This window comes from Vombatus ursinus, unplaced genomic scaffold (assembly GCF_900497805.2).
Source record: "Vombatus ursinus unplaced genomic scaffold, bare-nosed wombat genome assembly UNPS02014784.1, whole genome shotgun sequence".
Taxonomy (NCBI): domain Eukaryota; kingdom Metazoa; phylum Chordata; class Mammalia; order Diprotodontia; family Vombatidae; genus Vombatus; species Vombatus ursinus.
This window is the reverse complement of record NW_020954562.1, coordinates 12,289,215-12,303,806: the sequence shown is the minus strand read 5'-3', so window position 1 is coordinate 12,303,806 and position 14,592 is coordinate 12,289,215. Positions and strand designations below refer to the sequence as shown.

Sequence of the window (14,592 nt, the reverse complement as noted above, 5' to 3'; positions counted from 1 at the left end):
GGGCATACTGTCCTGGAATAGGGAAGGAATAGTGTCTTTGTGCCCTCCCATGGTCAGACCACATCTCAAATATTATACTCAGTTCCGGGTTGGAGATTGTCCTAAAGTTGAAGAGGGGAACCAGGAAGGTCAAACGGCCTTGCTATCATAGCAAAAGAGGAGTAGTTTGAGGAAACAATGCTACTATTAAGGTCCCTCTCAGCGCTAAGTCCTATGATCCTATGAAAGGCTTCATAAAAGCATTAACAGGGGACAATCCAAGAGACTAGGGGAATACCGCCGACCACAATCCACTAATCACATAGAGTAACAATTAAATAAATTTTTTAAATCCTTGTGCAACACTGATATTTATAAATAGGACTATAGAATACAGGGATTTGAAATAAGCCTGTCATTACACTCAGAGTGGATCCCACCCAACTAGAGTCTGGGTAGTTTTATACAAAAGCTAATCTCAGGAGAGAAACTACCAAGATGATGAAAGCTGTGATAACAAAGACTAAGTGAAAGAAGTGGAGATTAATCAGCCTCCAAATATCAAGACTGAAGAGGGACTTCCTGCCAGTCTTCACAGAGTTGTTTAGAGGAAAGTGCTTCATAAAGCCTAAATAAATGGGAGCTCTCGCTATTGCTATTAAGTAGATGGAAGGGCTTTTACTGAAAGGCTGACGACCAGATGGTCTTTCTCCACTGAGGATCCAACAGTCGCAAATGTTCTTAAATTGCAGAAATGAGGTCAGGCAAAATTTATCAAAGAACTTTTAAAAAATTCCTGCCAGTAAAGATTGTTCCCTGTGGGACTGAGATAATAAAGAAGTTTGGGGGATCACTTAAGATTTCTTTTTTTTCTTTCTTTCTTTTTTTTGGGGGGTGGGGGCAATTAGGGTTAAATGACTTGCCCAGGGTCACACATCTAGTATGTGTCAAGTGCTTGGTCTGAGGCCAGATTTGAACTTAGGTCCTCCTGACTTCAGGGCCGGTGCTCTATCCACTGCGCCACCTAGCTTCCCCATCACTTAAGACTTCTTAAAGATGAGATGATTCATCTTAGAGGCAAGTAGGAGACATAAGGTGTAGAATAAAGAACTCAGAATCACAAAGACCTGACTTCAAATTCTGCCCCAGACACTTACTAGCTGTGTGACTCCTAGCCAAGTTGATTAACCTCTTCCAGACTCGGTTTCCTCAGCTGTAAAATGGACATAATAACAGCACCCATCTCACAAGGTTTTTGTGAGGATCTAACAAGATAACATATATAAAGCATTCTGAAAACCTTAAGGCACTATATAATTGATAATTATTACTACCTTATGAAGATTGTTCATAGGATCATGGATTAGAGTCCTTTAATGGATTCATTTAACAGAGGAAGAAACTAGGGCATTTTTGTTGTTGTTGAGTCATTTCAGTCATTTCTGATTCTTTGTGACCCCATTTGGGGTTTTCTTGGCAAAATACTGGAGTGGTTTGCCATTTCCTTCTCCACCTCATTTTACAGATGAGGAAACTGAGGCAAATTGGGTTAACTTGATCAGGGTCACACAACTACTAAATGTCTGATGTGGATTTGAACTCAGGAAGATGAGTCTTCCTGATTTCAAGACCAGTACTCTATCCACTGTATCATCTAGCTGCAAACTGAAGTGTAGAAAGGTGAAATAACTGCCCAACATTACACAGATATTAAGCGGAAAAATGGGGATTCAGACTCAGATTCTACATCTCCAAACCCAGTATTCTTTCCTGCCTAAAAGTGAAAATAATGTACTCTAAAGACAAATGAATTGAATCCAACAATCATATCTGAAGCACCTAGTATGCAGCAGACACTCTGATAGGTGTTTGGAATAGAAAGACAAAAATGAAACACAGCCAGTTCCCAACTGGGGAGAATAATGAATCCCATCAGATGGTTGCATGTTTTCAAATTCATGCTATTCAAAATTATAATTATATAAAATATAGTCACTGGTTCCAGACCAATGAAAATATGTGGTACAAATTCAAATAATGTATCTACTTTATAGGATTCATTATAACCACTAAATAGGGAACTGGCTATAGTATCTGACGTCAAGGAGCTTCCATCTTATTGGAAATATACAACTTGGATGTGAATGAGTAAATACAAGATAATTTCAGGAGGGAAAGAGTGCTAATTCCCAGAAGAATTGGTAAAGGCTTCCTGTAAAAGCTTAGCTTTAAAGGAAGCTAAGGTTTCCAAAAATCAGAGATAAGGATGGAACGAGTACCTTTCAGACACGTCCAAAGACACAGAGGGAAAATGATCTTTCTAGAATGCATCTTGCCTTGTTCTTCAGTTGTTCAATCATGTCCATCTCTGCATGACTCCGTGGACCACGTTATTACCAGGACCTTCTATCCTCCACTATCTCTCAAAGTCTGTCCAAGTTCGTGTTCACTGCTTCCATGACACCATCTATGCATCTCATCCTCTGCCATTCCCTTTTCTGTTTGCCTTCAATCTTTCCCAATATCAGGGTCTTTTCCAATGAGACCTGTCTTCTCATTATGTGGCTAAAGGCATCTAGCCTTACTGGTCTCTAAAATTTAAGTTTAGGATATGTGTAACAAGACTTCCTTACTTACTCATGTGTCTATATACAGAATATGATCATCTGTCTTATGTTCCCATGTGCATTCAAACCTTCTTGATGTAAGGGAGTCTGTCATAATCCCACTGTATCTAAATAAGTAGCTACACACACTTGAAGCAAGTCACTTATGTTTTTTCAAAAATCAGTTTCCTCATCTGTAAAATGGGGGATTGCACTAGGTCCCCATTGAGATTCGTCTTAGCTCTAAAGAAGTGTGCTCCAATCATACAGCATGTGTTTACTAATTATAATGCTGATAACAATCATTGCAACAGTGAATGCCCTATCTCCAAATCCTCAGGCCCTAGTTGCACAGACCACAGAACTCTAATAATTCTACAGCTGCCAAACTGCCACAGTTGGGGCAGATCCTGGAAAGTCGCCATGTAGTTGGGCTTCCAGTTATCTCACAGAGGTCACTGTGAAAGAACAGGCTGTGATGTGTTGCTGGGGAAAGTAGGACAAAACTCCATAGCCTTTCAGAATTCTCCAGCCAGCTAAGCCATTACTTTGTGCATTGAACAGAGGGGTTGCTGGGATGAGGTCAAGAAAGCTCCTTTACCACAGTGTTTCTCAGACAGGACAGTATGTAACCAAAGAACTAAAATGAGTTTGTGATCATAAGTTGTGTTCCATTTGAACTGAGAAACTATGGATTATAGCTGAGGCACAGAAGGTAGCTGAAAAACCAGGCTGATAGGACCAACTCAAAGAGCTACAGTCTCTCTTCTGTAGTGGAAAGGCCTATTAACCATAGCACCTCCAGTCATCTCTAGAGTTGGTGAAAGAGCTGCAACCACTAGCATCCATGAGGGATTAGGTGATCCCGAAAAATGGCTAAACTTGATGACCAGGTGGTACAGAGAATAGTATCTGGTGAAAAGCATGAAAGAAGTACCTGTCAGGGAGCAGGTCTAGAAGATGGCAGACATCAATAGAAGACACTGTCAGTCTTGCAGCATCATCGGCATAGCTTGTCCCTTTCTTGTACATATCCTGGCCATACACACTTCCTATGTGGGGATATCCCACACATAACTGCCATAAAGGCCACCCTATATGTTTTCATGGGCAGTGAGCTCATGCTTTTATTTCTATTTAAATAAAATGCCTTCATTAAGAATGGCATGTTATACTAATGCACTGTTGGTAGAGTTGTGAATTGATCTAATCATTCTGGAGAGCAATTTGGAACTATACCCAAAAGGCTATCAAACTGTGCATACCCTTGGATCCAGCAATACCACTACGAGGTCTGTATCCCAAAGAGATCATAAAACAGGGAAAAGGACCCACATGTACAAAAATATTTATAGCAGCTCTTTCTGAGGTGGCAAAGAATTAGAAATTGAGGGGAACTTATCACTTGCAGAATGGCTGAACAAGTTGTGGTATATGAATGTAATGGAATACTATTGTTCCATAAGAAATGGTGACCAGGTGGATTTCAGAAAAACCTGGAAAGACTTGTATGAACTGATGCTGAGTGAAATGAGCAGAACCAGGAGAACATTGTACATGGTAACACCAACACTGTGTGATGACCTGCTTTGTTAGAATTAGCTCTTCTCAGCAATGCAACGATTCAAAAGACTCATGATGGAAAATGCTATCCACATCCAGAGAAAGAACTATGGAGTCTGTAAGCAGATCAAAACATACTATTTTCTCTCTTTTTTTTCTTTCTCATGGTTTTTCCCTTTTGTTCTGACTCTTCTTTCACAGCATGGCTAATGTAGAAATATGTTTAATATGATTACACATGTATAGCCTATATCAAATTGCATGCTGTCTTGGGGAGGAGGGAAAACTTAGAACTCAAAATCTTACAAAAGTGAATGTTGAAAACTAAAAATAAATTAATTAATTAAAAAAAAAAGAATGTCATGTTATTTAGCTTACCGGTAAAGGTAAAAAGCACATTGGTGAGGGTTCATGAGCTTTGGTTTGAAAGGATTCTGAGCCACAAAGTACGGAGTACATAAGCTATCTAAAAAAGGGGCACAAAGTAGGGGGAAGGGCAGGTTACATCTCCATATCAGGTGACTGCCACACAGCAAATATGTTGTTCCCAGGAGCAATGCTGGCTCTTAATTTCCCAAAATGTTCTCCTTTTCATCCCTCACAAAAATAAACAAATAAACAAAACATCCACCCATCTCCCTAAATCAATAAGCCAAGAATTGCTGTGCTTGCATTGAAGCAGATCACAAATACGTATGTACCCACTTGGAAGACAAAACATTAAAACAAGCAGCCCCACAATGGTTTAGGCCAGCCCAGATCACACATATTTAAAGAAATGGCTAAAATGATTTCAGTCATGTATCCATTTCAAGTACAGCTTAGCCTTGAGGAGATGGAAGAAATCAATTATTCTGGTGGGTTTGGGGTGTTTCTCTCTGATGTATTTATCTAAAATTATTTATTGAGTGAAACACAAACAAGTTCTCTTGGCAAAGCAACACAGAGGGCGGGGCAGGCATGGGGGTCCCCATTTAAGGTCACTGCTATTACTGTTATGGATTGTGAAATGATTACAAAAGAAGGGAATGAATGATTGTTTTCCCATTTCTGTCCTATTTCATTACTCTTTGATTTCTCCTTTTCCATTATCTACTGGCACCACTGTTGCTCAGTGTCATCCCCTTATAGATCCCCAAACAAAAAAGTAAAAACCATAAGAACACCTTCGGTAGCATCCATTTAGTGATAACCAAAGCAACCTTCTTTTTTAGAGATGTGACAATTCTACAATACTGGCCCTGGAAGACATCTTGGAGATTATCTGGAATCCAACCCCTTCATATTAAAGATGAGGAAACTAAAATCCAGTGGGGATAGGTGACCTGTCAAAGGTTACAAAGCTAGTTAGTGGCAAAGCTGGGACCAAATTCTCACCTCCAGTACTAGTCCTCTCTGGCAAAATCCTCAAAGTCACGGCTAATGTTGTCTCTTCTGCTCACCACAATGACCAGACCACTACTGTCTTGTGTAGGATATTATAATGATTTTCCAAGATGTGAAAAGTACAAGACCAGACAGAATGTTTACCCTCTATTTCCAATCCTGCTTCCAGAGGGCCCTTATCTATTTCAGTGCTCTCTTTTCTTGCTCCCAGTTCCACCCAGCAAATTTACTCACTACCCTGTTCATCCTATCTCCTCACTCTACCTCTAAGACTTTTTAAACTATCAACAGAAATCTACCAATCATCTATTATTTTAGGGCAGTGGAAAGAATGTAGAATTTAGAGTCATGGGATCTGAGTTTAATTCTGAATTTTCATTAAACTTTTAAACTAACTTTCCACCTGCGTGACCTTGGGTAGGTCACCCTTATCTTCCCAGGCTTTCCTCATCTGTAAAAACAAAAAAAGGGGGGGGGGAATTTGGTTTATATGTATTCCCCTTCTTAGAATGAAAACTCCCTGAAGGAAGGGACAGTTTCATTTCTTGCCTTTGTGTCTCCAGCATTTAGTCAGTCAAGAAATGTTTATTAAATGCTTACTATGTGTCGGGCACCACGCTAAGCACTGAGGATGAAAAGAAAAACACAGTCCCTGCCCTCGTGGAGATCACAATCGAATAGGGGAAGATACTACATAAAAGAAGCTGAAAAGGCAAGGTATGGGACATGATGAAGCCCAGAGGAGTGCAGGAGATATGAAGAGATGATTCCCCTGGACACCTTCCTTAAAGAGAGCATGTGGGAAGAACTCTCCACACTGTACCAAGGGAGAGACCACAGGGGCAGGGTTTCTAAGGAGATTTGAGTCTCAGGGTTGATGTGCTCTTGCAAGATGATGAGATTGACATTCTACAGAAGTTCCCATCACCAGAGGGAAGTACAGCTCTATGCACCTACTAGGTGCTTAATCTAACATGATCTTCCCAGTGATACAGATTTTGATGTGTTCTATGGCACAGGTCAGGTCTAGTATCTGTAAAGATTTGTGTTGCATTTGAAACCAGTCAAATAAAATACAGAAATGTCAAAAGGAAAGAGGAAATTAAAGCTATCACAAGGGCTTCCATCATCCTGTACAAATCAATTTCAATTTATAGCAATTACCGATCCGGTACAATTTGTACTAATTACCAATCATTACTACAATTTATTACTAAATACCAGTAACAAGTAACTGACCTTGTGGAGAGCAGGCGCCAACACTGGGACTAAGAACCCATTGTAAATGTAGTTGACAAGCTGGTTACGAATCAGGGGATGGGCAACCTAGGAAAGAAAGATCTCGTCACTAGAAAAGCATGACACAATTGTTAGGTTTGGGGTTTTGGTTTTGTTTTGTTTTTTTTCTCCAGTAAAGTCACATCTCCATATAGACTCTGAGCATGGGAAAGAAAGTCACTAAGAAAACCTGCTAGCTCCTGACAAAGAAAAACATTCAAGCCTTAACATTCTGCTCTCTGTTCACTACTAATGATACTTTTCTTGCCCCAGCATTGTTTCTCAGCATTATATTAGCAAAAATTAGACTACCACACCAAAAATTCAGGATATTTTAAGGCTCTAGCAGAGGAAAAGGATAGACTAGAGAAGTAGGATGATGTTTATGCAGAACTTTAACTAGGGCGGGGCAACCAGAGCTTTGTCCCAGGACGGTCAAATTTAGAGAATGTAAAATTTTAATACGTGTGATCTTTCAGCACAATAGAAACTACTGCAGTGACTGATTTGTCTTAATTACTTCCTGCATTATTCTCACATCATAGAATGTAAGCTCTTTGAGACTCCAGATTGTTTCATTTTTTTTAATACTTATAACCTTAGCACTTAGCACCATGCCTGGGTTAGAAAAAGTACTTCATAAATAGTGCTGATTGACTGGTTGATCATGAATCATAAAAACGTTTGAGGGCATTTTCTGATGCTAGCTCCAGGACATTCTGCAATGTGTTTCAGCAGCTTTATGTATCCATATATCCTCAAACTAAATCAATGAATCATTCGTTCCATTGCTTTCTCAGGGTTCCTCTAAGGTTAGCATCCCATAAAAACACTTCCTCATTTACATCGCATTTGAAGGTTTACAAGGCATTTTTACCACAAAAACCTGGACCATTTATCAGTGTGATGGTGTTAAAGCTGGAGAACTCCTTGCATGTTAATTTGCTGCTTATCAGGATCATTACTCAGCTCTTCAGCTACCCACAGCTCCTCAGCTACTGTTTTTTGCACATCAACAAGGTCTTTCAGCCTTCAATCTTTTTATCAGCTCTGTTCACCCATCTCTCATTTGTATCTGTTGGCTGTACTGGCTGCTAATTTGTAAGGGACTCTCCCTCTCTCTCTTTTTCCTTTCCACCCATCTAATTTTGTTTTCCTTCTCTTGTTCTGATTGATTTAGCTTCCCACCATGATTAAGCAAATCTCAGAGAATACTCCTCTGGGTGAAGCTGCTAAGCTTCACTGGCTTCGATGATTGGGGGGTTGTCCTACCAAGAAGACCCAAGAATTTAAAATAGATTCAATGCCTCACACTGGAGATCTTATGTTATCATGAGGGGCCTGCCTGAAAAAAAAAAGTGGGAGAAAAAAAAACAGCAGGATTCCATCAAGGAACATTAGACTTCAATCATTCATTGATTCAGATATTTACACAGATTCTTTATATGCAACACTTCATTACTAGGCTCTGTGGAAGAATAGAATATGTTCTTGACTTCAAGGAGCTCATCATCTTATCAAGTAGGAGAATAGATAGCAGCTAGGTAAGTAGATGATGAATGGAAGAATGGAAGGATGGAAGGATGGAAGGATGGAAGGATGGATGGATGGATGGATGGATGGATGGATGGATGGATGGATGGCAGAACATTTATTAAGCATTTAACCATGTTTGAGGCACTGTACTGAGCATTAAGATACAAATATAAGGGGAGGGAGATAGTCTCTACCCTCAAGGAGCTTTCATTCTAGTGGCAATACATAAGAGGGAGTGGAAAAATGAATGGTAGTGGGGAATGTAGAAGGTATCCAATAGTGACAAGATACAAAAATTCAGAATCTAGAGTGGAGTCAGGTTGGAAGTAAACATGGTGGCTTGGACACTTCTTCAAATGGAGGTTCTAGGGAAGAATTGATTAGTTGGAGGAGGGAGCTACAAGGATGAGGGCATCTCCAGCTTGAGAAAGCAGCTGGGGGGGGGGGGCGGGCAGCTAGATGGTACAGTGAATAGAGCACCAGCCCTGAAGTCAGGAGGATCTGAGTTCAAATACAGCCTCAGACCAAACACTTGACACTTACTAGCTGTGTGACCTCAACTGCCTAAAAAAAAAAAAAAAAGAAAGAAAGAAAGAAAGAAGCTGGGACAGAAGTAGAAACAGCTAGAGAATCAAAAGTAGAGTCAGGTTAGAAGTAGATAGGAAAGACAAGGCATGCTTACAACCAAAAAATAACTATAAGCCTGGGTAAGTTCATTAACTAAGGTAACCTTCTATTTACTCTGTATATATTTTGTATGTACCGTTTATGTATTTTCTCCATCATTAGAATGTGGGGTTGTTTTTGCCTTTCTTTGTATCCCCAGTGCTTAGCAGAGTGCCTGGCATCCAGTAAGCATTTAATAAATGTGTATGGACGAAATGACTAGTTTTAGCCTTTCGTTTCCTTATCTATAAAATAAATGGATTGGCCTAGATGATACCTAAAAGTCTTTTCTAGCTCTAAATATGTAAATATTATGTTCCTGGTGGAATGTAAACTCCTTGAAGATAGGAACTACTTCTTTCTTGTCTTTATATCTCCGTCACCTAGCATAGTGCTTTGCATGAATAATATTTACTTAATAAATGTTTCTTGAACTGAAATTTATACTGTGGAAAGCAGGAGTCAACAACAGTACAAGTATTATTAACCTTATCTTACAGATACGGAATTGAGGCTCAAAAATGTTATATGATTTGCCCAGAGTCATGCAACTAGAGTAAGGGCCAGGACTCTCCTAAATCCAAGTCTGATAATCTCTTGATTACATATGTATGTATACGAGAGTATAATGTCCAGGCATATGATTAAGCAATCTTATATTGCTAGGAGAAGGCATTAGTCTGGAACATAACAAAAAAAGTTATCCTGAAACTGCATTCTAGGACAGATATTTATCACGGGGAGATGAGGGTGGCAGGAGCAATTTATTTAGAAACATGGTTTTGCAGAACAGGACACCACTCCTAAGCAGAGATCACTATCACTGATGCAAGAGAGTCTGCTTTATTCCTTTTAAAACATCTCTTGCATGCAAGAGCCCTGTGCTAACATCTTTTTTAAGTAATCTTTGCAGTAGCACTAAAAGAACTAATCTAAACTATATGATTTCAATTTTGAAACTTATTCCAAAACATATGGTTCTTCTGTCTTTAATGAATCTCATTACGTGGTTTCTCTTTCTTTAAAAAAAATAAAATAAAAAGTGAAAACCAATTACCAGGGGATGGAGACTTGATCTTTAAATTACCGACACTTTCTCAATCAGAGTGCATTTGGGGAGAAAATAACAGTAGTTCCATCTTTTTATTTTTAAACCCTTCTGCAAGAAAATGCTGCGAGACTGCAAGATGAGAGAGAAAAATAATTTAAGATGTAATTCATTTATCTTATGTATAAATAAAGCTTCCCTCATTTGAGTAATAAAAATGAGATGGGAACTTATGTAATTTACCCACATTTTCTTCCAGAAGCTATTTCTTCATTTAGCAAACAAATAGATTATAGCCAACATTCATCAGCCCACAATCACCGTTAAAGTAAATGATTTCTGGAACAAATCAAAAACTCCAAAACAAAGGTAATATTTATGCAGTAAACCAATAAAACATTAGTGGGACCCATTTACTGCCAGAGAAATGTAAAATCTGATTTCTATCTGGAAACTGATGAAGAATTGCAACAAAAAAGCTGAGGGGGAAATCTAATCAAGAGGCCCAGTACAGAGAGCTGTTTATTTTTTTTCAAGCAGACCAATTCTGAAGGAAATTTAATTTGGGTTGCTAAGAAGATACTTAACAACTTCTAAATTCAATAGGGATAACAACATTCTTTAGTCAGTATGCACCATTAAGCAAAATAAAGTGTTTTCCTTTGCAGACAACCATGAAGACCTTGAAGTAAAAATGGTATATTTTAAAAAACATGGACAGCTAAAAATATCTCTTTAATGAGTCAGGAATCAAATTATTGTTGACAATAAAATGGATAAACAAAACAGAATTAGCAATTTTTGGAAGGAGGATACAGAAAGACCCTGCCCCCCCCCCAATTTTGCTTTTCCTTCAAACTTTCTGGGAGCCCATAAAATTATACTTTTATTTATTCAAAGGTATTATGTATAGTTTAAATAAGTCATGAATATTTATTAAGCATTTATTAAAATAAAATGCTGATGCATATCAACTCATCAGTAAATCGCTTGTCCTCTAGATGAAAACCAAATGAGTTGTTCAGGGAGAAAGGAAGGATGCTGGGCTAAGGGTCTGATGCTATGCTCTAATCCTTCCTACCTACATGACCTTGGGCAAGTCACTTTCCCATGAGTGAAAAAAGGGACGCCCTTGTTCCTATCCCAAACATAGGAGCACATCTGTGGAAAGGCACTTGGTAACCCATAAAGTTCTAGGTCAAGGAGACATTTCATTATAATTGTTGTTTCCCTCCAGTACCTGTATGACTGCATTGCAAAACTCCAGGGAATTCATGAACTGGACTAGAGAAGGCAAAAGTGACCAGTCATCCTTCAGAAGGCAGTGCCACTCATCACCCTTCTCCTCAAGTTTCGTAGGCAAAGATGAGTAGAGGCCACTTAATCCCGTTGCTAGCACCTGCGTTCAGAAACAAGAGACATTGTCATTTTTGTTGCTCCTCCAATTCCCACTAAAATGTAAACTCCTTGAGGGCAGTGGCCTTCTCTTATTCTTACTCCTTTTTCTTTGTTTGTTTAGTCTTCCTCAGCATGTAGGTGTAAGCTTAAAATATGCTTGGTGAATTAAGGTAGCATAATCATTTCCCCCCATAATTCTTCAAAGCTAACTCTTCCTTATGGACCTATGGATCACTCCAGCCAAAAGGAATCTCCCTCCAAAGTGGAAAAAGTGGAAAAGGACCCTTGCTCCACAAAAGGTCTTTAGCTCTGCCCTCTGAAGCTTACTACAGGGATGACTGTGGGCAATCATTTGACCTCCCTAGACCTCAGTTTCCTCATCTGTAAAAGGAGAGGGCTGGCTAGACTAGACAGTCTCTGGGACTCATTTCAGCTCTAACTCCTAGATCCCATGGGCATATATAGTGCCCAGCAAAGCACATTAAGGGCTTGGTCACCCCCGGCTAAATAAACAAACCCTCTCTCCTTGACACCCTCTAGTTCGATTTTTTAAAAGACATTACTAGTTTCAGGTTGAGTTGCTAACCATAGCAAGACACAATAGAGGACAGTGGATAAAACGCTAGACTTGAAGCCACAAGACACTTGGGTGTGTATCCTGACTCAGACACATTCAGGTTATGTGACCACTGTGGTTGTTGTTCAGTCATTTTTTTTTTTTCAGAATGAGGAAAGTTTTAATTCCACTATCTTTTTTAAAAATTATTTTATTTTGAACTATCAACAATCACTTCCACAAGCTTTTGAGTTTTAAATTTTTCTCCCCTTCCCTCCCCAAGACAGTGCACGATCTCATATAGGCTGTACATATATATTCCTATTAAACATATTTTCACATTAGTGATGCTGTAAGTAAGAATTAGAACCAATAGGAGGAACCACCAGAAAGAAGAAACAAAAAACAACAGAAGAAAAAAAATAGCAAATAGTATGCTTCTATCTGCATTCAAACTCCATAGCTCTTTCTTCTTTATGGATAACATTTTCCATCAAGGCCTTTGGAGATGTCTTAGGTCCTTGTATTACCAAGAAGGGTTAAGTCTATCAATATCGCACAACGTGGCTGTTATTGTGTACGACGTTCTCCTGGTTCTGCTCACAGCATACAAGTCTTTCCAGGTTTCTCTGAAGTCTGCTGCTCATCATTTCTTATAGCACAATAGTATTCCATTACATTCATATACCATAACTTAATCAGCCATTCCTCAATTGATGGGCATGCCCTCAATTTCCAATTCTTTTTGCCACCACAAAAAGAGCTGCTATAAATATTTTTGTACATGTGGGTCCTTTTCCCATTTGTAAGATCTCTCTGGAATATAACACTAGAAGTGATATTGCTGGGTCAAAGGGAATGCACATTTTTATAGCTCTTTGGGCATAGTTCCAAATTGCTCTCCAAAATGGTTGGATCATTTCACAACTCCACCAACAATGCATTAGTGTTCCAATTTTCCCACATCTTCTCCAGCATTTATCATTTTCCTGTTTCACATTGTTGGCCAATCTGATAGGTGTGATGTGGTACCTCAGAGTTGTTTTGCTTTGCATTTTTCTAATCAATAATGATTTAGAGCATTTTTCCATATGACTATAGATGGCTTTAATTTCTTCATCTGAGAACTGCCTGTTCATATCCTTTGACCATTTATCAATTGGGGAATGACATGTATTCTTATAAATTTGACTTAATTCTCTATACATTTTAGAAATGAGGCCCTTATCAGAGACACTAGTTGTAAAAATTCTTCCTCAATTTTTTTTCCTTCTAATCTTGGTTGCCCCATGTGACCACAAGACAAGTCATTTAATCCTGAAGGGCGCCAGTTCCCCAGTTGTAAAGTGGGAATAACTACTTATTTTGCCTTGCTGTCCCAGTTTGCTTACAGGATCAGCCTTTATATCTAAATCTTTGTTCAGTCATTTTTCAGTCGTGTCTGACTCCACATGACCCCATTTGAGTCTTTCTTGGCAAAGACACTAGAGAGGTTTGCCATTTCCTTCTATAGCTCATTTTACAAATGAGGAAACTGAGGCAGTGACTTGCCCAGGGTCATTCAGCTAGTAAGTATCTAAGGCTGGATTTGAGCTCAGGTCTTCCAGATCCAGGCCTGCCCTATGTGACCACAAGATAAGTCATCTAATCCTGAAGGGCCCCAGTTTCCCCCATTGTAAAGTGGGAATAACTACTTATTTTGCCTGCCTCCAAGATTAGTCACAAGCAAAGGGCTTTACAGACCTAAAAGCACTCTAAAAGTCTGAGCTGTCTTTATTATTCTAAGACAAATGTCAGACCAAGTCATATGTGAACAAATTCATACAGGAAGACCAAGATATATGTTAGGACTAATGAATGAACACTTAATGTCCAAAGCGGAGAGTAATACTTGGAAAATTCAAAATTAGCCTTCACTTACACTTCTAACAAGCTAATTGTTTGGTTCACTAATATATTGTGCCCTAATTATAGAACATTAATGGCCATTAATAATGAAATTTTGTATAATGCTTACAAGTCTCTATTTCACCCCAGATAAGCCATACTCATTTAATAATTTCCTATGTTAATGCATGATAGACATAAAACACTGCTTATATTAGTAATTAGCTTTAGGGATTAAAATATTAACAGAAAGACAGCTGGGAACATTAGCTAATTTGTGGACTAGAGTTCCAGAGATGGTCCACAGTTGACCTCCAAAATAGCATTTGATAGTCTTAAAAAAATGACACACACACATTCTCTCATTTCATCCTCACACCAACTCTTTGGTGTTAGTTATGGCCAGCGTTCCTCCATTTCATAGAGGAGGAAACCAAAGCACAGAAAGCCATAAACTGTACAACATCCCACAATTTGCATGTAGAAGAGCTAGGTCTTTCTAATTAAATGGTCTTTACAATTATGCAACAGCTTTCCCTTGTACCCAGAAATATATTCATTTAAAACAAACAGGGCTGAAGTCAAGTAAAAATGAGTCCTCTTTCCTTTCTCTTCCTATTCAACTTCTCCAAGGTTGTGTGTCTCAAAACTCTTATATCTAAAAGCACAGGATATTAGAACTGAAGGTA

The 14,592-nt window shown here is 38.8% G+C and overlaps 1 protein-coding gene across 4 annotated transcripts in view; it reads right to left on the bottom strand.

Moving 5' to 3' along the window:
* The window catches only part of FAM160A1 (family with sequence similarity 160 member A1), a 360,382-nt gene that overhangs the window by 98,783 nt on the left and 247,007 nt on the right, over positions 1 to 14,592 (bottom strand). For all 4 annotated transcript variants that reach the window (XM_027866951.1, XM_027866950.1, XM_027866952.1 and 1 more), the window contains 2 exons: positions 11,303 to 11,461; positions 6,774 to 6,860 (listed from right to left, as the gene is read on the bottom strand). In XM_027866951.1, coding sequence (XP_027722752.1) covers positions 6,774 to 6,860; positions 11,303 to 11,461 — 246 coding nt within the window. The remainder of the gene's footprint in view (positions 1 to 6,773; positions 6,861 to 11,302; positions 11,462 to 14,592) is intronic.